Source organism: Saccoglossus kowalevskii, chromosome 3 (genome assembly GCF_978046115.1).
Source record: "Saccoglossus kowalevskii chromosome 3, keSacKowa6.1, whole genome shotgun sequence".
NCBI lineage: Eukaryota > Metazoa > Hemichordata > Enteropneusta > Harrimaniidae > Saccoglossus > Saccoglossus kowalevskii.
This window is the reverse complement of record NC_140643.1, coordinates 7,832,001-7,858,378: the sequence shown is the minus strand read 5'-3', so window position 1 is coordinate 7,858,378 and position 26,378 is coordinate 7,832,001. Positions and strand designations below refer to the sequence as shown.

The window sequence follows — 26,378 nt, the reverse complement described above, 5'->3', positions numbered from 1 at the left end:
GAGATACTATATGCTAAATTGATTGTCAAACAAGCGGGTAGTCTTTATGAAGATAATTTTTTGAGTTTTTTTTGCATTTTTGTGATAAATTCAAAACCACTTGAATCATGGGAAATATTTTCATGAACACATAATCATCTTATTGAATGGATGTTGTATGCCAACTTTGGTTTAAATCAGGCAAATTGTTCATGAGTTATAGCGTGATTTCACTTTTTCCTAAATCCAATATGGCTGCCAAAGGAAGCTATTTTTCACAAATCTGCTTCAGAAACTTTGTAGAGCTATGGCCATAGGTGCTGCAAAGCAAATTTCTAATCACATGAATGAGCCATTTTTAAGAAGGAGATTTTTTAAGTTTTTTGTCAATTTTCAGAAAATCCAATATGGTGGCCAAGGTCACATGACCGCTAAAGATTTTATTGCTGATATTTGCTAGACATGAGCCAATGATGCTGCACAAAAAAAACGGAAGTTCCTAGACCCTCAGAAAGTGGTGCAATTGAGCACTTTCGGTTTGTGTTCTACCTAAGATGGCGGCCAGGTCATGTGACCTACATAGCTGGTTTTGGGGTATGCACCACAACTCATGGCGCTTTATCAGCATGCAAAATGGCAAATCAATCGCAGCATTATTTTTCAAGTTACAGCGCTTACAAAAAACGGCGGAATAATAATAAACATAGCAATTACAATAGGGTTTCGCCCCATAGGGCTCGAAACCCTAATGATATTGTCATGAAATGAACAAATGTGATAAATCGACTGTACATAGCATAAACTATTTACTTATTAGTAAAGCATATTTATTTAATATACAACAAATGCAATTTGTGGAAATATTGTACATATAAAATATTTATTTGATCAGGAGCGCGGTTTAAAACAAGTTACCTTATAGTTAAAATAGATCCACTGTCTTTGTAAATTGTCTTCTTGATAACTAAACTTAGTTGATTATGTTGTGTATCATAACAGTTCAGAGTGCATGCTAGCTTTAGTATTACCATACATGATTTGTTCCAAACAAACCAATTATATTATTTCACATAGTGATATTCATAGGTGTTCTGAATATAATACAAAGTGGGCATGCAATTTAATCACTTTCCGTTAATAGTTATTTATTTGTAATTGGTATTGCACGATTTACTTTGTTGCTTATTCTAATTCAGGTCTCAGTAATTAGGATTTTTTTACACAAGCTGATACTAGAATGGGAAGAATGAAGATTCAAGATTATAGCAACACATAATGATAGCCTAGAGTGCCTAGATGCCTTAACATTAACAGCTTTATAACAGGTGCCGAACGCCAAGTTCCAAAAGGTGGCTGTTAATTCTTTTTAACTTACATGTAGGGGTACAAAGTTAGCTCTTAATTCTCATTAACATTAATGTAGGGGCACGATGACAGAGTTATATCGCAAAAGTAGAGTGAATGCTGACAAGGAATGATGAATAAAAACTAAACATACTTGGGATAATAAGCACAAGGCAAAGATTGGTATAACCCATGTTACACATTGTATTTTATACACTGACCCAAAGTCACTTGCCTTATTGCAAAGGTGTGATTATAATGACACAAATGTCTCCAGACCTGAATTGGGTGAAAATCAAACATACTAAATAGCTAATTTACATTAACATGCAAGTTGTAGCATGTTCCTTGTGTCTTTGCAACAGTTTACTTGAATGCATAGTTTATAGATTCCAATAATTTGCACATTACACGAGAATAATTGTGATGTTTTACATCCATTCAAATTTTATTTTTATAATTACACATCATCTCTGGTAACAAGATCTTTTTCTGAAGTTATTGAACAAACATAACAAATATACTTGAAATGTGATTTAAAGTTCCTCGATGTTTAGTCCTTACTGTGCATCACAGAGTCATCAGCTGCATTATTATTTTAATCTGGGTAACCCAAAATAACCTTGGTGGTATCAAATGAACACAAGGTAAAATGATGATCATTCTACTCGTATACAACCAGCACCTAGACAGCTGGGTACTGATATATGCAACCAGCACCTAGACAGCTGGCTACTCACATGCAACCAGCACCTAGACAGCTGGCTACTTGTATGCAACCAGCACCTGGACTGCTGGTTACTCGGATACAACCAGCACCTAGACAGCTGGCTACTGATATATGCAACCAGCACCTAGACAGCTGGCTACTCACATGCAACCAGCACCTAGACAGCTGGCTACTTGTATGCAACCAGCACCTGGACTGCTGGTTACTCGGATACAACCAGCACCTAGACAGCTGGCTACTGATATATGCAACCAGCACCTAGACAGCTGGCTACTTGTATGCAACCAGCACCTGGACTGCTGGTTACTCGGATACAACCAGCACGCAGACAGCTGGCTACTGATATATGCAACCAGCACCTAGACAGCTGGCTACTCATATGCAACCAGCACCTGGACAGCTGGCTACTGATATATGCAACCAGCACCTAAACAGCTGGCTACTCATATGCAACCAGCACCTGGACAGCTGGCTACTCTATACAACTAGCACGCAGACAGCTGGCTACTGATATATGCAACCAGCACCTAGACAGCTGGCTACTCATATGCAACCAGCACCTGGACAGCTGGCTACTGATATATGCAACCAGCACCTAAACAGCTGGCTACTCATATGCAACCAGCACCTAGACAGAAAATAAATTTTTGATCAATGCAAAAAATTATTTTCCAGCTATTATCAGTAATATACGTCTTGTTACACCATATGCTTACGTATTTGGTGCCACAACATTTTTAAATGTTGCACTACAACAAAATGTTTTCTCATTAAATGATCACTGGTTTAAGTATATACGAATACCATAAACACATAACTCTCGCATACACAGTACAATGATGTTTTATCAGTAAAGCAAGAGAAGAACCCTGAGTTATGAATTCATTTGTTTTTTCATTTACATTGAAATGTCAATGTGTGTCATTAATCCAGAGGAAACAATTTATTGTAAAGTACAACATAGGCAAAACTGTTTTAACGGTTTAACTTGGGTGAAAAAGTGATTTTTGAAGGTGTCCTGAATAAAAACTGAAATGTAACTCATCAAATTACAGAATAAAAGATTGAGGAATAGAAGATGCTGTACATGGGAACTAAGTACATGTCAATTACTGGAAGCACTGTAATTTCTATAACCAAGGCCATTGATGTTAAGTTTACCTTTAACCCTAATATATTCAACCCTGTCTACTTTATACTTATTTGAGCACACAAGGGTTAATTGAGCCTAATTTACAGCAGTGCAGCAGATAACATTATAGATAATATTATAACAATGCATCACTGTTAACATGTGCATCATAGATGACAGATTATGCTGGCTGTTAGTATGGCATGTTTCTAACCTACCAGTAATGTATTGAAGGTATCCTCTATTTAGGGACATACATGTATGCTGCAACTTTTCCTGCACTTGACTTGCAATAAATACAGCTATCTAAAGTCTATTCATACAGCACTAAAAGCCTTGTTTTTGTATCAGAAAAAATGTAATTGATATTTGAGGTGACTGATGCAAGTATACAGTATTGAAATCAGAACATGAATCATTTTAGCAACAAAAATCAAACTCTTTTGAAAATATAATTGAATTCAAAACATTTTCTATTTTAACAATGCATCTAATCCTATAGGCATGTTATCATTTAGATGTGATGTCACACTGTGGTGTACATGCGTTTATTATGGAATGAGACTACTTTCAGAGTTTACAGTCAGGTTTGCCACTACTGTAAACAAGTTGGCAATGTTGTGAAATATGTACAAAATGTGGGGAACAAAAAAACAAAAACATGACGCACTGGGTAAAACTATTGATATAATTACAATATTGTATCATTTTATGCATTTCTGTATGCCAAGAATTTTCTAATGCCTGCCCCAGCATGTGCCACCAGCTTGCTTACCTGGTTCCTTGGTATGATTGTTTGTATAATTCTCAGAGAATTTCACTAACATAAATAATAACAACTGTAAATTAGCTAAGAGTACAAGATGATGTGTAACTGAGAATAATAACTATTTTATTACTCAATAGTTAGCAAAATCATTTATGAGACAAACAGACATGCAGTACGCAGTCAGTGGCAGTGTTAGTGCACAGAACTGTGATACCACTCTGTAAATAAAAGCATCCAGTTATAATGTGTAACTCTACGACAGCACATTCCCGTTGATTTATCTTAAATAATAATAATATGCAGTCAAATATGGTAAATCCTGGGCTACTAACATGGAGATTCATGACAGTAGTGTTTGATTGTGTGTTCAATACACAGTGCATGACACCTTTTTGCGTTTAGACATCAAAATATTATGGCAAAGAATTAGTCAAATAGTCCCATAATTTATTTGATAAAAATCGAAATTTGTCTACATTCCAGGGTCTATGAGTATGATACATGTGTATATAAATATATAATCTGCTGGTATTTCTCATGCGTGACGTCATCTTAGACTTCTGACTCCCTGTTATAGACTGAGAGGTATGGCCGTTGTAAAAGGAATCACTCGTCAGTGATGACATCACACTTTGAAATATCAGTAGATTATGTATAAATATTTGTGTGTAATGTTAAAGTTGCAGCTAATGTCACCTTTGAATTGAATCACTGAAAAATGAAAACAAGACAGTAAGGGCGCACTTCATAACATCTCCAATTACACTAAAATGATGAGAAAGAAATTAATGCCCTGGAAAATGTTTTGCAAAATGAAAAAGAAAACAAAGCCAAGGACTTGTGCGCATAATTGGTATCCGAATTATGTTCAGTAGTCTTCCCCACGACTGATTACTTCTTTACAAGTTGGTCTCAGCAATATGGTGTGTTCAAACTGTGCGGTATAGCAACCCTTCATGTCACAAAGTGGTGGATAGGCATCGACTATACCTGAAAATATTAAATACAATTATGTTAACAAGTCATTGTTAATGTCATGAGAAAATGCAACTTGTTGGTGATATTCAAGTATCAATCAACTTGTATGAGATATGGCTCTGTGGTCGCCAGTAAGCCAGCAATTTTTTGATGGTGACAAAAATGCTCATGTGTTTGTCTGATATGATGTCGGACGTATGCATGAAGTTTGAACTTGATCGGTCCAGGCACGTAAAAGATGCACTTTTTTAAAATAAAAAGTCAGAAATTTTGAAATCAATCAGAATCAAAGAAAGCTTAGAAAGAACTCCCGTGTGCTGAGAGTATTGAAGACACAGTAAAAATTAATTCAAAATTACTTGTACTTGAGATATTGATGGAATAGCTGAAAACTAATTATGTAAATCAGGTAACTGATATGAACAGATTTAAGTGTAAAACTAATAAGGTCTGCACAATGTACCAAGTTTCATTGAAATGTGATTAGAACCCAAAAAATATTAATTATTATGCTAATTAGAGAGTTAATATGAACAGATTTTAACCCAAAATTAATCAGGCTGTCTATTGTCCTGGAGCATTTATGTACCAAGTTTTATTCAAATGTGATGATCAATACTTGAGATATCAGTATTAATTAATTATGTTAATTAAGTGATTAAGAAGCATACATATTTACCAAAAACTAATATGGTGTATAGTCCTAGGTTCATTGAAATGTGATGGGTACTCTTTAAAAGTTTCATTGAAATCCAATGAGTGGTTTGTAGACATCAGTGCAACAGCCATAGAACAGCAAAAAATTAACTAATTATGCAAATTAGGTAATTAATAGGCACAATTATTTATTCCAAAATTAATCAGGTCTCTGCATAGTCCTAGAAAATGTCGCAAGTCTCATTGAAATGTGATGATTAGTACTTGAGATATCAGGTGAAAAGCTGAAAATTAACTAATTATGCTAATAAGGTGATTAATATGCACAAATATTTACCCAAAAACTAATTAGGTCTCTGCACAGTCCTCAAGTAACTATGTACCAAGTTTTATTGATATGTGATCATTACTACTCGAAATATCAAAAGCTGAAAATTAATTAATTATGCAAATTAGGTAATTAATATGTACTGATATTACCCTAAACACTACCAGGTCTGTGCAGTGTCATATGACATCTATGTACCAAGTTTTATTGAAATGTTATGATTAGTACTTGAGATATCAGTGGAAAAGCCGAAAATTGATTAATCATTATGTAAATTAGGTAATTAATAATATTAACAGATTTTTACCCAAAACTAATCAAATCTGCGCATTAGTTCAGAGCATCCATGTGCCAAGTTTCATTGAAATCCAATGAGTGGTTCTTCAAATATCAGTGGAACAGTCATGGAACAGCTTGGAATCAGTTAATTATCATTCAAATTAGATAATTAAAATTTATAGATTTTTACCTAAAACTAATCAAATCTGCGCACTATTTCAGAGCACCCATGTGCCAAGTTTCATCAAAATCCAATGAGTGGTTCTTCAGATATCAGTGGAACAGTCTAGGAAGAGGTAAAAATAAGCTAATTATCATGCAAATTAGCTAATTAATATTCATAGATTTTTACCAAAACCTAATCAACTCTGCGCATTATCCCAGAGCATCTATGTACCAAGTTTCACCAAAATTTGATTAGTGGTTCTTGAGATAACGGTGGAACAAAAAAAGTGACATACATACATACATACATACATACAGACATACAGACAGGGTAACTGCAAAGACTCCCTTTTGTGCTTCGCACACGGGAGTCAAAAATGAAAATGAAGTCCATCAAGGTCCCATAGTGTTCAATGTATGTACCAAATTTAAACCAAATGCATAAAATGGCTGCTTTTTGGCACATGATCATGAAATAAATGCAGGTGCATATGTCTGATATAATGTCTGAACGTTGCTATGTTTTTATAATATTTAGTCAGATCACATCAGCAACTAGAAGACTTGTTCAAAGACTGTTTGTGAACAGTCACCATCTTGTATAAACCATTTTGTTACTATGACAACAACATAAGTATACTTACCTGCATCACAGAGACTTTTAAGCCCCATCAGATACTTTGACTCTCCTAGTCGATCTAACCAGCGACGACAGAAAGCTAGTGTTCCAAAGTTTTGATTGATTGTGTTCAACAAGGTCTTGGCACGTTGCAGTCTGAAGGGTCAAGGAAGTGATAATTCATTATAATATTGGCTTCGAAGATATTGAATTAAAATATTTTGAAAATTACATAAAAATTGACACAGGATGGAACACATACAATCTGTCAGGTCATCTTGTAACAGAAGTCGCTTACCTAAGAGGAACATGTCCTACATCAAAGTTTTTCATATAATGAGAACACTCCAAATCATCATGGACAACTCCTTTACCTGTACTACCAAAGGTTTCAATGGCATAAAACTCTCCTTCCTGTAAGGTATAAAGCAATAATCAAGGTACACATTAGAGCATAACTGCTCCATGTACAAGACTAAAACTATCAAATAAAGAATATTTCATAACTCTTTTGAGATAAGACAGAAGGATACAGTGTCTGTGACTACAAGAATGGATAACACCACTGTACCTCAACATGTTACATGACTATAACAGCATGGCAACAATCCCAGCATTCATAGTATGTTTTCTGTCTTTTGCATTTCTTATAAACCAATTATATTCACTCATGTCATTTGCATAGATTACACTAAAGCAAATGCAACATCTTTATTTTTAAAAATTCATTAACTATTCTTCTGATAAACATAGGTTCTGGATTTAATTTTATGAATGTGTCATGCAGGCAAAAACCTCAACTTCATTAAATGAACGTCAGCTTGACACATTGCTGTCAGCAACATGAACAAATCCTATACAGGATTAAACTGCAATAGTAAACATTTCTTCTGTTTATTTATTCACTGTCTACCTTTCCATTAACTTAATGTATAACTTATTCCAATCTGGTTTGTTTGTCTGTTTGTTTGTTTGTTTGAAATAACAGAATGTCAATCAAATATGCATGCAAGTTTTCAATCAGTATAGCTTGTGAACACTGCAACTTTGAATGAGATTTTTATTTTTAGCCATGTCATTCAAAATTGAATGATCTTTCAACTAAGTTTTGTCAAAAATACAACTTTCAGATATCATAATTATTCCCAATAATTCTCCTCAAATAAGATAGGAGTCAGAATCTCACCTCCATTTTGATAGCTTCACCCCCTTTCACAATTGGTACAGTCTTGCCAGCATGTATCCTATATTGCCCTACAGAATGCCCATTTAAATTTCTAATAGGTTTGACTTGATACGTTTTCCCATCTAGTTCCACTTCATATGACTCCATCACTTCCTGTATCCTTTCACCAACATCACATAACCTTACGTCAATGCCAGCTTCCTAAAAAACAGCAAAACAGAGATTTTACAATAAGCTTCGTAGTTGTGAAATGAATTGAAGGAAAGATATCAAAAAGAATCCATCAAAACAGTGAAATGACATGCACATGAAACCCTATGATGTTGTACCACATATCAATCAAATTGACAACTGAAAATACAAAATTATACACAACAATTCCATATCATACATTTATATAGAACCAAGACTTCATCACAGTGAAGAATGAGAATCCATTTTGTCCAGTGTGTAGTAAATAAATACTTAAAAAAACAATTAAGATTGCAGAAATTACTCCTGACCAACTATTTGATGTTGATGAAGAGAAATATTTGTTACTAACCTTTATTCCTGTGTTAGTAGCATCTTTTACTGATGCCAGTAGATTATCATACTTGGGATTGAATGCAACGGTGAAGGCACAGTCAATAATACGACCTGATGGACAAACATATGACATAATGTTTGACTACTGGAAGCAACCTGTATAAGAATGGTGACTCAGACTTGAGAAGAGTTCACACATCTGGTTTTGAAACACACACTATACTTTAAAATTCACTTCCAATATATGTTTTACATATACGTTTAAACATTATCGATAAAGAGCCATTGCTCGCAACGTCTAGCTATTTATGACAGTTTAGGACAATGATTACCAAATATTATCAACCATATATCACATTTATCAGTCCGAGCAGCGTTTATTTATTAACTACTTTTATGTATATCCCAAATTGTGGATACAAATTAGAAGTATTGAGTGTATATCAAACGACAATAATTGTATTTAATTCTAGACTCTATGCAGCAATTTTATATCAATAACAAAGCCATACTAGCAGATGGTAACTAAATTATCTAATATAATGAGAGGTTATTACGAGGATACTGTCTGAGTGCAGACTTTGAGGTATCCTAGTAATAACCTTATCATTATACATCTTTGCCTTCCAAGGATACATCATAGGAAAGGCGAAATCCGTCAGTGAACTTTATTTGGAGTCCTGGTGGCAGCCATGTTTGTTTTTATTATTAGAAAACACATACGCACGTATTCATTCCATATTTGGAACAAGTCATTGTCAATGACATGTCCCCGTTCCGTTCATATTTGAGTGACATATACATTCAAAGCAGATCATGACCGAAATGCACCTGCATATGTACAACACATTGTGCTAAATCTGAACAAAATCCATCCATGCATGACTGAGATCCGGTTCTGGAATTGTGAAAATACGTGATTTTGATGCATTTTCGGCCTTAAAATGGCCATCATTCCGCTATTGTTAAGCAGATCATGAAACAAATGCACATATCTATTTGTGACATGATGTACCATGTGTGTGTGAAGTTTGAACTTGATCAATCCAGACATGTCTTGGATACGAATCCAGAACTGAATTCTTTAAAACAAAATGGCCGCCAGTCGGCTATTTCGAACTTGATCCGAAAAAAAAAATGACGTGCATCAAGGTCCCATTATGTTGAATGTATGTACCAAATCTGAATGAAATCCGTCCATGCATAACTGAGATCCGAGTCCGGAATGGTGAAAATGTGCGATTTCAATGCATTTTCGGCCTTAAAGCGGCCGCTATTCGGCTATCGTTAATTGGATCATGAAAAAAATGCATGTGCATATGTCCCATATAATGTGTGATGTATGAGTGAAGTTTGAACTTAATCGGTCCATGCATGTTCGAGATACAGGTGATCACGGACGGACGGACGCACGGATGGACGGACGGACGAACGGACGAACGCACACAGGGCAAAACACAAGTCCCCGTTTTCGGACTGCGTCCGAACGGGGACTAATTAGCATTTCCTAATATGGTAGGATGAAAATACTGGCGCAATGGTGCTTGCAATTTGCACATAAAAAAATTAGGAGACATCAGCGTCATTTAATGTCCAATTCAGAAATGTGCTTTAAAAATCAGAAAAGCCGTCTGCAAGGTTCTAAAACTTGTGTTGCGAGACAAAAAATGAGCTGACAAGCCACAATATCTGTCAGCAAAGTTCTAAAAAGTGATTGGACAGGTAGCAAAGTTGTCAAATCAGTGAAAGCATTCATTAAAGTAAAGAAACTTGCTTTGGTTGCCCAGACAGTTATTTGAATAATCACAAAACCCATCTGCGTAACTGTCCCATAGCAATCTACAAATTTCTGAAATGTGTCTTGGCAAACCAAAACCCCGTAAAATATCACAAAATTACGGCACGCTGTAACTTATGGCGTTACGGTGACAGAGGTATAATAATATAATTCACTACGTTCAATTATCCACCATAGACTCCGGTCAGTCAAAATGACTATTTTGAACTGAAGGCATTAACCAGCGATTCTGCCAATGACGGAGAGATAAAATCTAGGTCAAGGGAAGATTTTTTCCCTTACCTCACGAACCACGTGACCGAAGCCATGTGGCAGAGCCATCATAGCCAGATAATCACTTCTTTCTTCTCTCCGCACCAACGGGAATGAAATTAAGCGGCTCTGCCTGGAAGGCCTGCTTTTTCCTGTCTGGGTTTCTGGCTTGGGTTGTTACCGCGGCCACAGTAACCAACATTGTGGCTGGTAGGATAAGTTTTCCTTGTCATTTTCCCCCTTTGTGTGTAGCATTTTGCACAACAAAGTAAATAAAACCGTACGTAACTTAACCACTTGTTGGACTCTTTGTGTCACCTTTTCCAACTTTTAAATGTACCGGTACTGACAGTACCAGAGGCTCACCGCCTGTTTTGTCTCCTCAGGTTTTGAGGCGACTATGTAGTGATTGTACCCAGAATTTACCAGAATGGAACCGAAATGCTATTTATGTCTCGACTGTGTGCGGGGTTCGGTATTTGCCCTGAAGGCGTGTGTAATCTCTGGAGTTCTGGGGCCTGGGATGTTTTCCAGCGCAATGTGAAAATCGCCGAGACTGACCGCATCGCTCATCTATGCAGCAAAGGTCAAGCGTCTAGTAAAATTGGTCAAAGTGAGTTGTGTGTTGGCATGAGTGGAAAGTCCTCATGCTCGGCTACCGGTACTTCGTGTACTGAGATGTCGAGTAAGAGACCTGACGGTGGAGGTTCCGATATTTTTCGGTCTCCCCCCGCTGACCGGAGGGCATCCTCACAGTCTGTTGTTTTACCTGATTTTACCGGCAATGGCGAGGCTGTGCCCCCTGGAGGTCATTCCTCCTATGGGGCCGTTGCGGGTCTTTTTGTGGAACCGTCCTCGCATGGCGCCGGGTTAGCCTCTGAGATGAGGGCTTTGGTCGAAGGTCTGTCAGGCAGATTCCGTCCCTGGCAGGCCGGGTAGATCAGATGCAGTCAAAGCGAGCTTTTGTCTCCACTGCGGCCCCTCAGTCGGCCAGTAGGAGAAAACACAAAAAGCATCGCTCGCATTTTAAACATGTCTCTTCCGGAAACCCCCATTCCCAGTTGCGACTCTCCCGCTGATTTGGGTGAGGCCGAGGCTCAGGCTAGTTGCACCGTGTCACCTCTGCGATCTCTGTCACTGAATACCCACGGGGATGCTGGCAGCCAAGCCTTCGATTTCGGGGCAGGGCTTTCAAGTCAGGGCACACGTTGCGCCTCCCCCCTACCTTCAGCCAGCCAGGGTTCGCCGCGCGGTACCAGACTTACCTTTAAGTCCAGGCTCTGCTGTGAGTTTTCACTCCACTCTTGCCGACCCACAGGCGTTCCCAGAGGGAACCTACCCTGTCATGAGAGGCACACTCGAACACGCTCTCGCTCACATATTTAAGTTGAAAGGATGCAGTTCGTCCAGGTCAGATACAGAGGGTACCTCGGGCGGTCCTCATAGTCTTCCATCCGTAATGATTCAGTGAGCCACGCTGATGCGGAATATTATCAATCCTGGTGACACGTTGTATATACCCCCACCCTCGATCCTAAAGCAACCTTTTACTGTTCCTTCAACGCTTATGGGATCACAGACGCCGGGATCCAAAGCAACCCTGCGACACGTCTCCCCTGGTCCAGCCAAGTGCTGAGTGTGGCAGAGGGGCGTAGACGGTGTTGATGGGCGAATGTTGGTCAGTCGCGAAGGAGGTAACACCTAAAGTCCCCGGGTGGGGTAATCTTATGCAAAACCCTTTCCGCTGGACCAAACGTTACCCGGTCGGTGTGGTTTTGAAATCAGACCCCAACTCGAGGGATGAGACCAAACGCCCCAACCAGACCCAAAGGCTCCTTCCCCAGACCCAGGTACCACGAATTTCTGTTTGTCAAAATCTACCAAAATCTACAGGCGATTGGCATCCAGTTCTGGACTTAAGCAGACTAAATCAGTACGTCCTCCTCGTTTAGTTCCGCATGGAGACGCCATTCAGCGTTCTTCTCTCCATTCACCAGTTCGACTGGCTAGCTTCTCTAGACTTAAGCGATGCGTACCTGCACATATCGATGCACCCAGCGAGTTGCCATCTCCTTGGATTCGTCCACCTGGGCCAAGTATTCGAATTTCGGGTTCTCCCCTTTGGGTTATGCACTGCTCCGTACATGTTCACCAGAGTGATGAAACAGGTAGTGCTGCTGCTGCCATACTTCGAACCCACCTATTCACATAGTTCATACCCACCATAGACTCCGGGTCCCTCCCAACCACCCCACTCTTTCCGTAGCGTTGGTCTAGTCCTCGGTGCGGAGTGAAAGGAAACAGAGTGAATATCAGGGTAAGATGGAGTCGCCACATTACCTCGGTCACGTGGTTCGTGTCGTAAGAGAAAACAATCTTGGTGTCATGGGGCTTCCACTGACCTGGATTTATCTCTAGGTCATTGGCAGAATCGCTGATTAATGCCTACAGTTCAAAATAGTCATTTTGACTGACCGGAGTCTATGGTGGGTATGAACTATGTGAATAGGCAGGTTCGGAGAACCATCTGTCTAATATTATTCTGTCATAATGTAGATGACATTCTCAAAGCCATGCATCAATGAAGATGAATACCAAATAAGCTCATTAAAGGCCACAGAATTTTACTAATACAGTTATACAGTACTCATTCCACCCAACCTCCTGCTTTTATTTGCTGACCCCCCCCCCCCCCCGACTGCTTATTGTTTAGTTTCCGATCACTCGCTGCTTTCCGACCGCATTTTTTTTGCATGCTGGCTTCAGAAACATCGCCCGCTTGCCAACCGACCGGTGGAGTAACGATGATCGTACATTGTATGTATAAACTTGTGTTTTCATTCGTAATAAATTTAGGTTTTAATGACGATTCAAAATAAAATGCATATTGCGTCTCTGTATTGGGAAGGGGGACAAAGACGCCTTCAAATCACTTGACACATTGTATCGTTTGCTATACAAGTTGAACTGTGACCTGTATTTACATATTTACGTCCTTGTGTGTGTAATTCAAGCAGCTATATAACTGGTCAATCAATCGTGATATGTATTGAGTACTAGTATTTGTGTGTTGTGTGTGTGTTTCTGTCTGTGATTTTGACTAAATTTATTCTGAACGGCACTCAAAATAATTTGACACTTTGCTATTTGCTAAGACAACTAACACTGTGACCCTCACTCAATTTGCATAAGTAATACAAATGTTGTAGTTCAGAAAATCTATCGGGTCAACTTTTGCTCGTGTCTGGGTGCACAAAACAAAACTGCACATATAATCATTGCATAGCTGAATTTCTACAAATCAATTGGACTCTAACTACTAGTATGTCACGAATGTCAAACATTAAATCATGTTTATGTTGTATGTCGTGATGGTGGCGTTTTGTGTTTGTCTTACGGCGATAGATAGGCAATGTTGTTTTTGGCGATAGATAATTGTTAAATATAGAGTGGCAAGATGTTTCTTTTAGTCAGCACTAGAGAAGCGGACTTTGATAGAACCCGATCTGAACATTCATGTGATCAAATGTGGATGTCTGATCTTGTAGGTACCGCAGTAAGCCATTGAATAATATTGCATCATGGGAGTTTGTGATCTATTCTGGAGGACGTCGGTTCGCCGTTGCTGGCAGTATACCATTTTTACATGTCTACTAATCACGCGTTTGCAAGTAACGTTAGAACAATACACTGTGTATTGTCATACAAATTAATGTATTGTGATCTACGGAATGTGCATCATAAAGATAATTCTATTGGCCAATTCCGGCCTACTGCAGTTAACGAGTGGGGAAACTCGCTAGTGAATGACATTCCCGATTTTGGTTCTGAACTGGATGTGCCTTCTAATTTATGTTACTGGCTACGGAGGTGTACTGCAGTGCAAGGGAATCCACCCGGACCACTCTCCTTCTACAAGTTACGAATATTGGACAGATAAACTCTGTAATTGATTGGTATCGTGCTCGACTGAGTGTGCAGCATGTATTCTACAACTTCAGTGCTTCTGACTGCGTTTTGTAATTACTGTCGTCGCCACCGTTAGCAGAGACTCGCTGGAAAATGCACTGTTATCACGCAAAGACCCGTTTTCATCTACTTTGAAGAAACTGTATGTAGGTAGGGCTGTGTCCGATCGCCAGTATATTATATGCGTCCGTTGTTTGTTATGTACGTTTGTCTCTTAGTTTTATGCATGCATGCAAGATTCTATGTTAGACAATTATTTACATTATCGATTTAGGCATTTCCCCGTAATAGTATATAACGTAATCCACTACCCCTTTATAGAGGGTTTGGCATTTCTTGCCTACCCTTTTCCCGTGTGGAAATATTACAATATTATTACTGAATTATATTTCTAGTGTTATATTTTTGTGTAACAACACAACGTGCACCCCACTACCCCTTGTAACGGGTCAGGCATTTCCTGCCCATCTTTTAGGTGTGTGGAATAAAGTACGTTGTTTAAACCTTACTCGTGTAGCGTATACTTGTTGTTTATGTCGCATATAAATTATACAACTGTCTTAAGTTTCGAATTATTAAAGGACCCAGTTCACAGGGGTGTTATGGGTGTCATTTGTTTGGGACAATTTGAAACCTTAGCTCAACCCAACTAGCACCCTGTGACATAGTATAATGACTGTGATAATTAATCGATTGAGTACATGCGGCGACAAATTATTGGATTGGCAGCAGCAGGACGATAAATGAAAGATATCAGTTAATTGTTGAGGAAAACATAAAACAAAACAAATGCAGCCAGTGATACATTTCGAAAATACAAATACAAAATAAACGCAATCAGAGGCGCCGACCACGCACGTTGGAAATAAATAGAACATGTTGCGACAATCTCACCAGACTCTTTCATTCACGCAATATAATTATGCTATTTCCCAAAGCACTTACATTTACATGTAATACATTGACGAAAAACACCACAAGAAAATGTAAATCAGGCTTGTAATTACTAGTAACTCAGCTTGAACGCAATATTGATCACTGTGAAAGTGGATAAATTCTAACCGCCATCAAATTCCAATTTCTCGTCGAATGTCAATCAAAAATAAACTTGATGTTTAGAAAGACAAAAACAACAACATATTAGAGTGCAAAAAAAGTTAGCAGCAAAGAAAGAGAAATGCATGTGGGAAAGCGATGAGTGAACTCGAGAAAAACAAGCCATGCATGGCACAGTCCCTGTTAGATATCAAATTTAAGATATATAGTTTTGTTCATACATGTAGTCATATATCTGGAATATAACCATGTCAGGAATATGATTATGATGATTGTTTAACATTAAAATGATTGACATTTGTATCTGATCATCAAACAATACATTGTACTTGTCCATATTAGGAGATATTGCTCTGGAACAGCATTAATTGAAACAAAATCAGCCATTTTGAATACATGTATATATCTATAACATGATGTACAATGAATATATAAAATTTGAATATAATCAGTCAAAGCATGTCAGCAGGGTTTTCATTAGAAGCCGGTCGCCGGCTTATTTGCCGTCTAAACAATCTCGCACGGCCGTCTACTGTTGCAGAATTCAATTGAAGGTCATAGGTCACACCTGTTGTCACGTGGTTGATTGGAAAAAATGGCGTCCAAACGTAGGATGGCACAGGGAAACAAGACGGAATAAAATCTCGCAAAATTGAAGAATTGACACTTCACCGTAGTGAGACTGAGCATCATGTCAGTTACATACAAACACGACTGAGATTATTAAAATAAATTAATGCACATTTTATTTTATTTTTAATTCATTGTTTCAGCCAAACAGACCTATTTATGTGTTATGTTATTTATATTTAAGTAAGTACATATTTATTGTGGTGGTGTATTTTCATAGATTTTAAACATGAATTCAATCTACAAGTATAATATTAAATTTTATATTTCTTCATGTTCATTGTGGCTGATTTTATGAATTTAAGTTTGTAGTGTTATGTAATATGTAATTACTGGCTTACATTGCAAAGCATGCCTGGTTCTACTGCAAATGTTATAGTTATGCATGGTAATTTAAACCTGTAGTTTTGCTATTGCTTTAAGATGTCTATATGTTTGTTATATAATATTACTACATGTATAAATAAAGTGATCACAAATACAATCTTTCACAATAAACAAATTACTATTTTGGTCTTTATTTAAACCACATGCCCACATGCAAAATGAGCAAAAATATATTCAAACCTGCCACCAAATGTCACGAATATGTCTTTGGTCACTCCACTCCTGCCCCCCGAAAGCAACTTGCTCGCACTGCGCTGCGAAGCTATGCAGCCGTTGGGCGCCTCCTACTATTTTAATTTAGCCTCTTACTTTGAAAGTTAGGGAAACCCCTGTTTCAGAGATATGGCTCTAGAAGCCCAATCATTAAACCAAAATGGCCGTTTTGAATCCGATCTGAAAAATAATATGATGTGCATCAGGAACCCGTTATATGTCTATTGTAACTAAGTTTGAACGAAATTCATCTATAAATGCCAGAAATGCCATTGTGAAATTCTTTTGTTTTTATGTAAAAAAATACAGTATTTTTACCAAGTAAAATCATATTTATTTAAGTTATAGTTCATACATGAGTTGTCGAACACACTACATAGTTTGTAATTTCATCCAGCTCCTTTCAGTCACAATTCAAGACAAATAAAAGGCACAAATATAGATAATATAGCAAATTATTTTTTTCTGTAATATTCGTGTGTAATCAGTAATTATGAAAATAATTTATGGGTTATTAATTTATGGAATACATTTTTTTTATGAATTATTCTTAATATAAATTTCTAAAATAACCTTGTCAAAATCAGTTTTTTTATGGTTTTTTCCCCCAAAAGACAAAAGAATTTCATAATGTCGAGAACGGGAAGTCTTTTTCTCATTGTTATTATTATTTATTGGGAACGGAAAGTCTTTATCGTAGTGCTTCGCCTCAGTTGACAATGAGCTTTTCGGGTCACTAAAACTGTATCCATCCATCTCTGTTGGGGTGAACATTTGTATTATTAGACCGAATAAATCTTATAACAGAAATTGTGGCACTCAATGGCAGTCTTCCAGGTAATCGGTAGAAAGATTTTCAGAGGCAAATTCAATCTCCACTCAAGGCTATGGGATATTTCATGCAAACATTGTCAATGGTTCCCCGACACAGATTCCTTTTTAACTTTCAATTTTTCCAAGACGTCGTCGAGATGCAGGTGCGATTCCTAGTCCCAGCGTGTTTTATTTATTACCAACGCGTGTGGTCGGCGCCTTTGATTGCGTTTATTTTGTTCTTTTATTCACGAAATCTATCACTGGCAGAGTTTGTTTTGTCGCGTCTCACAACTGAATGTTCAAGCTGACTTTGTTTTGGCTGTAAGTGAACTACGCACAGCTCATGGAAGTATTTCGCCCCGAGTTCGCAAAACGAAATGCCCTGCAAAATTTGAATCAAGACATTGGGTGCAAAAATAAAAACCATAATTGTAATTCAACAAGTTTATGTATCATGTTAGTCCGCTTGCCAGCCGCCTAGTTAAAAAACGCGATCTCCATTGATGTCAGCTTCGACAACTTTGGACAAGTAAGATGGGCGCTGGCCGACATTACATTTGCAAGTATTATATATGTTTGACAAATTGTACAGTACGGCCATTCTATAACAATCGATTGGTCGATTTTTTTCACAGTCTTACTATTCCTGCAGATATTCTTCAATTGTTATAGGTGCCACGGATTTACATAACTACAACTTGACCTGTGTTAAACCCAAACCATGCGTGCATGTCAACTGTCACCCTACACACGGTTACTCAACGAATACCGTACTCTACAGTAGACATTTTTCGCTCTCCACTAAAAATAGATGGTTTTATTTCATATTAGTTGTGTCTGTGTCAGTGTCGTATTTGATTTCACATGTTTGGTCAGATCTTGTTTATGGTGGACATTATTACTACGCGTATGTATTATTAAAAATTTTATATGGCAGTGTGATGCACCATATTTTTTTAATGGCCGTTCTATAAATTTAAGTATTTATTCTTCTTTTTTTAACATCATAAAAACAAAAATGATACACTTGTACATGAAACAATAGTTAATGAACTGTAAATGCGGGCGGTGTGCCGTCAGGCGAGAAAGCGCGCAAGCAGATACTTCCGGATTTGCACGGTCGAAAAAAAAAAAAAAAACGGAAACTGTCCAATCGAATTGAAGAAAGCGAGCAAAAAAAAGCGACTGAAATCCGGAAGCGGGCGGGAGGTTGGGCGAAATGAGTATTGTAAGCAACATACAGATATGGGTTTGAATGGAATGATAGTTTTCTTACCATTGACATGTGTACCAAAGTCTATTTTACATACATCATCATATGTCAGAACAGTTGTATCACCATTATTAGGTGTGTAATGTGCAGCACAATAATTCAATGAACATCCTGTAGGAAACGCAAGACCAGCTTTCAAACCATTCTCATTGATCAACTTTCTTCCAGCTGTTTCAAGTCTCTCACTACCAAATAAATTGATATCATGTATCAATTACATCTATAATTACTGCTAGTGGACAACGCAGCAAAATAACAATTAGTTAGTGAGTCTGATTATTGAAACCAGACCACAGGATATGCAAGTTTCTATTTTTATAGGTTAAATATTATTTCTAGGCTGTATAGTAATTTCAAATACTGCAATTACGAGTGTACATGTAATATAAAGACAGCAAAGTGGTAATCCTTACATGCACTCACCAAATATCTATCATTTGTAAACCTGGTTTCAGAAAACCCTGTACATATTTTCTAACTTGTCTATGTGTCTCGGCTGCTTGACGTATATCACTGTATATATCTGCTTCTGCTCTCTCCATTGCTTTCTTCTCTTCATTGGTGGTCCGCCATGCAGCAGTCACTCTAAAAATAAACATTGTATAAAAAAATAATAATAGCAGGTAATGCTGATAAACAAAGGCTAATTCAGTTGTAACAAGTCATTGTTAATGACACAGTTCCCGTCCAAAATTTTGTGATCTGACATATCAATTTGATGCTGATGAAGTCATTGAGATTAGATTGAAACCATTAATAGGAGATGGATTTGTAAAAAATTAAGATTTAGTGGTTTTACACGAGAATTGGACATTATTTTACATCCAAAATGGCCATCAGTCAGCTATTTTTGCTCCGATCATAAAGTAACGCGCATTAAGTATTGTCTCATGTAAAGTTTGGATGAAATCCATCAATAGGTGTCCGAGATATAGCTCCGGACATACGTACCTATGGACGGACAGACGGACAGACGGAACGAACCCAAATTAATAGCTTTATTAGTCGGACAAAATCAGAAAAAGGGGACTAATAAAGCTTATATCTATACTTTACAGTACTCGTATCACTTAACCTGCAGCTCACTTCCACTTTTCTATCACTCATATTCCACTTGACTTCATGTCTACTTGTTGAAATCAATTTCTGGTTATCAACCACTCTTATTTCTGTTCTGTTATATTTTCCAGGGGCATGTACCTATCAGTTTACAGCCATGTCTCTCATAAATCGATCCCAACCAATTATCAAAACATAATTTTTATCAGAACAACATCACTGTGACATTGTCATTATTGCATAGAATGAAACCACACCATAAAATTGTCTTTATTTCTCTGCTCTGTCCGAAAGTTGGCATTGCCTTTCTCACAGAACTGTCTTGATAATAATTTTTTCGAACTGAAGGGTCCTTGATTCAATTAAGCGATAAACGGCCAATAAAAAGTGCTAAAAGAATGAGATTGATTGAAATGAGTACTGTATCCATATATATAATCTTTATTGGTGATAAACAAATAATGCTGCCTTTGTGACTTACCCATCCACATCAGGATGAGGCAGGATCTGCCCTTGTGGATAATTTCCATTTGGAAATATTTCACTAATAGGAATTGTTGGGGGATCTGTTTGTTGCTTCTGTCCTCCCTTCTTCTTCTTTTTCTTCTTCTTTTTACCAGTCTCAGGTTCAGCAGCAACTTTTTCTGTCAACAACACCAGGTTAATGTGTTAATCTCATTATAGTTGCAGTGTTCTCCACAATCCAAATTAGCTGGTGGGCGGCCTAATTAGCATAAATTTGCATATCAATTTGCATATCATTTACATACAGCATTCTCGCATTTATGACATGAACTGCAATACACACTAAGTTATTTACTATTCTCTTTTTAATTTAATTTTAATAATTGGAACATGTTACAATTTTTTGAAATACAAACAGATTGGTCACTATCAATATTTACGAAATGCAAAAAGTTTGAAATCGGTGATTTATGCGTTCGCAAATTATTCTGCGTTCATGAAATGCAATTCGAGTAACCAAGAGCAAGTACAAAACATAATTGAGTTATAATGTAGAAAATATACGAGATGATTTGCCCACGAAACCAAAACAGACAATTTGTCAAAACAAAATCCATAACATTTTTATTTGTGGCATCAGTACTCACCCGTGCCGACGGACGGTAAGATGCATTTACGCATGTACGGCCACGATACGTTTTCACACATTTTTATGGAATTCAAGAAAAAAATGCTAGCAATCGGCAAAATAAAAGAATCTGATATGTTCTCGAAAGATTAGACATAAAAAAATAGATAAATTGAAAAAAGTACGTGGAAAAGATAACTAAAATATTATTCAATTACAAATACTCGCGGTAAACTAATCCAGCAGCCATGTTTGATGTTTATTACCGCTTTCCGAATTCAGTACACGAACACCCAGAATGCGCTGTTCCCCTATGCAACATAGATACTAAATCGTTACAGCGCCAACAGCGGTGGGTAGCAGACGGTCGTTGAATGGGGTAGGCCAAAAGGTCATCAGTTTGCCTTCTCCATGCTGTTTTCACCATGAAAATCGAGCGAACGTTGTAAATACGGCTAGAATTAAAATTTTTGTTCGAGTTTACATGCAATCTGCTAATATATTTGTTTATTTTCTGTGCATATACATTTCGTTCGTATTTACTTCTTTTTTTCGTGATCGGAAGACGATTATTAAAAATACAGCTGTAAATTGAAACCACTGTAGTTGCGTATCGTGAGCAATAAGTGGCAACAATGTCGGGCGACAATGAATTCAAGCGATTGACACATTGCCATGAATACACTTGATAACTGCTTGCAGACTTCCAATGGACATTGTTTATGTTTGGACTGTTGAAACAATAGCAAAATAAAGGGTTGGGCAACTACTCTTTTGTTTAGGCTTGGGAAGAACAATGCAAGCTTTTTACAAATAATTTCAGCTGGATGTACGTTGGTGGGCGGGTGTTGAGAGTTACTGGGCGGCCGTAAAACTTGATGGGCGGGCCGCCCGCCTAAAACCCCTTGTGGAGAACACTGAGTTGACCATATCATTAGGTGTTAATATCAGGTGACACAATAAACTACTTACGCGTGAAATGAGCCAATGTGCTTCAAAAGAAACAGGAATTGTACTGCAATGACAATCATAGCCTGGCATGTACGTGTGAGGTGCACCTTCGCCGACCGAACGGCATCAGACCCTACTAACGCCTGAATCTCATGTCGGCAACATCAATACTGCGAATTCACAAAATTCATGCCTCCTTGCAAAGAGTTTCAATGAATATTCATTTTGGTAGTCATGGTAATACTGTCACTCAAAGACGCGTTTGCATTGTCGGCAAAAAACAGAGACTGTTTTCAAAAGATGATAAACATTGGGCAGAAACTTGCTCCTTATCACACATTATTTCAACAAACAAATAAACTTTGCCGTGAATGGTTACTCTTTGATGGCTGTCACTATTTGACATTACTGCAATTTGATTGGTACGGACAAAAAAAACCATGGGGAAAACTACATCGTTTTATCAGACCTGTGTTGGGTTTGGAGCATCGTGGAGGGCGCAACTCACTCGAAATATAAAAATAATCAGTTATACAGGTTCATAGTTGCAGTGTACAAAGGAAAACATTAATTTCCAATAACGCATTTGCCCTGTGACCAAAACTCTCTCTACATAAACCAAATTATGGAAAATTTTATGAATTCATAGTCTCGAAATTTCTTGGCAATATCAAAATGAATGCGACACACCTCCTTCGTCACCATCATCATCTCCATTCACTTTCTGTTTTTCCAGTTTTTCTGTAACTTCATCAACATCTTTCTCTAAATTGCTTTGCTCTCCTACTTCGGATTCTCCTTGAGCTCCTATAGATGAAAAAATTTACAGAAATATTAAATATTAATTAATATTATTGGAGACTATTGAATGTCAAGTTGACCAACTCTTCTGTTTACATGATACAAGTAAATCAACTGTCATTCTGTGATTGTACAAAAATTCTGCAAAACAAAATACTGCATTCAAGATATTTTTGACAGGTGTTTTAAAGATAACTGCACTTCAAAGTCTGGTTGTTTGATTTGCACTACTAACTAAGCAGAGCAAAAACGTGCAACATTATACTTCATTTGGATGAGCGCCCTCTTGTGGCCAATATTTTTACTTGTCCAGATATTTTACCAAGCATTTATACCTTCAAATAAAATTGTGAACTAAAATAACTTAACAGCTACTGTAAAAGCATTTATTTTCACTTGCATTTTCTTAAGCTATTTTGATGTTTTGAGCAATTTCAAATACACAAACAATAAGTTCTATTGTTATACATTGTACTACAAGTTCACATGGATTTAATTCAGCGAAATTTACTTTTCAATGAAAATAGAAAAAATTAAAAACCAGCGATTAATTAATGCATTTACAGTAACATATTGTTTTCTAGATTTAAACGTTCTACTGTAATATCATTCCTAAAGCTGTATTTAGGCAATGTGACTATTGCTTGAAATATCTGATTTGTACATATAAAATGTCTTGCAATTGTGTAGTTTCAAGTAGAATCTTTCTCACATATCATAACATTTGCATGACACCTTATCTTGTAAATCCTTGATGACAAAGTTGTACATTTTAGGAGAACAACATCACACAGCCATCTCACAGGTGTGTAGTTATGAGTGAAAGTTAATTGTAAAGAGCATACAGTTGGTATGAGCTTGACAAGTCCAAGTTCCATAAAAATAAATTTCATCGCAGTTAAATAAACATTGTAATAACAGAGAATGAAAGGGAAAGTGAAAAATAATGGGTGAAATGTAGCTGAGCCCATAATTTATTAAAAATCAACATCCTCATCTGAGCCCTGTTATGCAATAATAGGCTGGTAGTATGAAATTCTTTATATTCAATTAAGTACAAGTCATATCATGACAGGACTGTCCGACACAGACCCCATGGTAAACACAACTGAGATGAATTAACACTTTAAACAAATGCATGTCAATTTGCACTACTGGTTAAAAGTGCAAAAAAAAAAAAAAAACACTATTCCCAACAGCATCAGCGCGAATTTTGTATATTCTCAAGGTTCAATGGTGTGAATCCGAATTGAAATTCTCATCCATTCATTGGTTCATTTATAGGATATATACAAAGCATATATATAGGTCACGAATACTGATATCTGATTGGTGGAAACACCCAGCCATGTTAAAAATATATTTAGATAATCGACACATCACCCACGTGACGATACACTGCATGTGCACCATATTATTAAGCACTAAGTTGCTGTTTCGCAGCTCTTGGTTTTACTGTTGTAATTCTTTTTTTATCGTCGGTAGGAGACTTCGATCGAAACAACCCTAACCGACGGTTAAAAAGCGAAAGCATGGAGCTAAAAAGAGTTTGCTCCACCAAATGCTGGATGGGATATGCTACGTATACTGAATGAGAACTCACCACCTTTTTTCTTCTTTCGTTTTCGCTTCTTCTTTTTCTCCCCTTCTGGTGCGGAACAATCTTCCACCGACAAAGTTTTTCCGTCTTCAACTTTAAGTTCATTCTCTTTCTTGATATTTTCGGAATCTCCCTCTCCCGTGTCCGCCATGTTGTACTCAATTCTCGTTTCAAACTCTCGCGTCAATATCTTAACTTTTTCAACGTTGACGGCGTACTACTTTTGAGTGGAAGACTTATATCCAACGTCTGTACGGTTGTTGCTTGAACACCAGTTTTCTGTTGCATTTTCAAGTGTTGTGACAATCATTTTCTAATTTCGTCAAATTAACACACTTGTGAAGATCTCGAGCTGGTTGTAATAGATTCAAAAATACTTTCTTGGAAGAAAAAGTTTATAAATTATCTAGTGCTCACTGTCGTGCTGAGTTCGACTTAGGAGTGTCGTTTTAGCTCCATGGTCTACCTGAGTTGTCATCTATGATCGTGTACAATAACCTGTATCACTGAGGAGTTAGGTGAGTCTAATTAATATAAAATCATCTGTAAGTATAATAGACTTGTCAGCAAGGCACTTTCCCTCGAAATGGTGGTACTCTCCTCCGTCATTGAAAGTTTCCTTGTGCCCTTGAAAAAATACTATTAGAGTGATTCATTTTTGAGAAATCTGCCGGGTTAAACTTTCAAGGTGTGAACAGGTTGAAATATTAGGAGAATATCTCCGTGGGAAATATCTCCCAATTGTGAGATTCATTATTGTTTTCCCTGTATGAAAAAAATACGAAGGTTAGTCCATGACACTTGCTCGAAATGAAATTAGATATTACTTTCTGGCTGTTGTATTGATAAATTGTCATTTGATGATCACGTCTCTGTTTTGGGGAAAAAGCCTTGCTACCTGTTGTATGTTTTGTATCATGTAGCTAAAAAAGTGCTCCATTGTTGTACATGCAAGTAGACAAATGTGTAATCCATTACAAAATCTACCCTTTACAGCAAGCGCAAGATATTTACTAGTACATACACCTAACTCCCGCACCCGGTAGGTAATTACAGAGGGACTTTGCAACATCCCCAGACACTTTCCTAGATGCTCTAATGACCGTGGTGTATGTAAATATCTTGCACTGCTGTAATACATTAATTTAATTTCACCTTGTTATACCTTGTCTAATCATGTAGTCAAAACAAATCTCTCTCTCTCCCAACAGAGCCTTTCATTCCTGACAATTGTCATGGGATACCATCAACTATAGTTTTTAATAAAACATTTATAATCTTTTATTTTGACAAACTTGTACTACAAAACCATACTCACTGGTTTGAAATTCATATATTATACAGTGAAACAAGAACTCTATTTTGTGCATGTTCAAGTGCATTTAGTTTAGGGGATTCCACTTGCATGTACACACTGTATCAGCAAAAATAACAAAATTAGAACCCAGTAAAACAGCAAATGGCAAAATACACTGCTATCTCCCTATCAATTTTTATTAGAACATTGTAATGTTCCTTGCAAGATTTTTAGCTGCGCTTGTTTTGACTTGCATTCAATCATTGGAAGTTTTGTATATCCAAAGTTCCATTATATTTATATTTAAATTGTATGCTTGTGGTCATTTACTACTATTCATTTTTTACATGTGTGCATATTTTAGAACATTGTCAACCAGTAAAATAATACTACCATAATAAAATGCCATTTTAGAAACTGTTTCCATAGACCACAATGAGAACATATTTCCTTTTAAACTCGTTAAAAATATTGTCAATTGTTTTCGTT

General features: G+C 37.1%; 2 protein-coding genes across 3 annotated transcripts in view; one reads left to right on the top strand and one right to left on the bottom strand.

The window, feature by feature from the left end:
- Positions 1 to 784: 784 nt before the first annotated feature.
- On the bottom strand, positions 785 to 24,800 carry LOC100367137 (uncharacterized). 2 transcript variants are annotated; one of them, XM_006821243.3, is made up of 10 exons: positions 24,596 to 24,800; positions 22,882 to 22,998; positions 20,629 to 20,791; positions 19,512 to 19,673; positions 19,092 to 19,273; positions 8,711 to 8,805; positions 8,167 to 8,367; positions 7,279 to 7,394; positions 7,006 to 7,136; positions 785 to 4,944 (listed from the first exon to the last, which is right to left on the bottom strand). In XM_006821243.3, exons 1-10 carry the CDS (start codon positions 24,741 to 24,743, stop codon positions 4,823 to 4,825), a joined length of 1,437 nt encoding a protein of 478 aa, XP_006821306.1. In that variant the 5' UTR covers positions 24,744 to 24,800; the 3' UTR covers positions 785 to 4,822. The 2 variants fall into 2 exon arrangements, with proteins under 2 accessions (XP_006821306.1, XP_085352842.1); XM_085496716.1 differs by having other exon boundaries at positions 24,599 to 24,800.
- The window catches only part of LOC100366981 (alpha-N-acetylgalactosaminide alpha-2,6-sialyltransferase 1-like), a 52,086-nt gene continuing 50,498 nt past the window's right edge, over positions 24,791 to 26,378 (top strand). The window contains exon 1 of the mRNA XM_006821242.3: positions 24,791 to 25,110. The gene's annotated coding sequence lies outside the window, so the exon portion shown is untranslated. The remainder of the gene's footprint in view (positions 25,111 to 26,378) is intronic.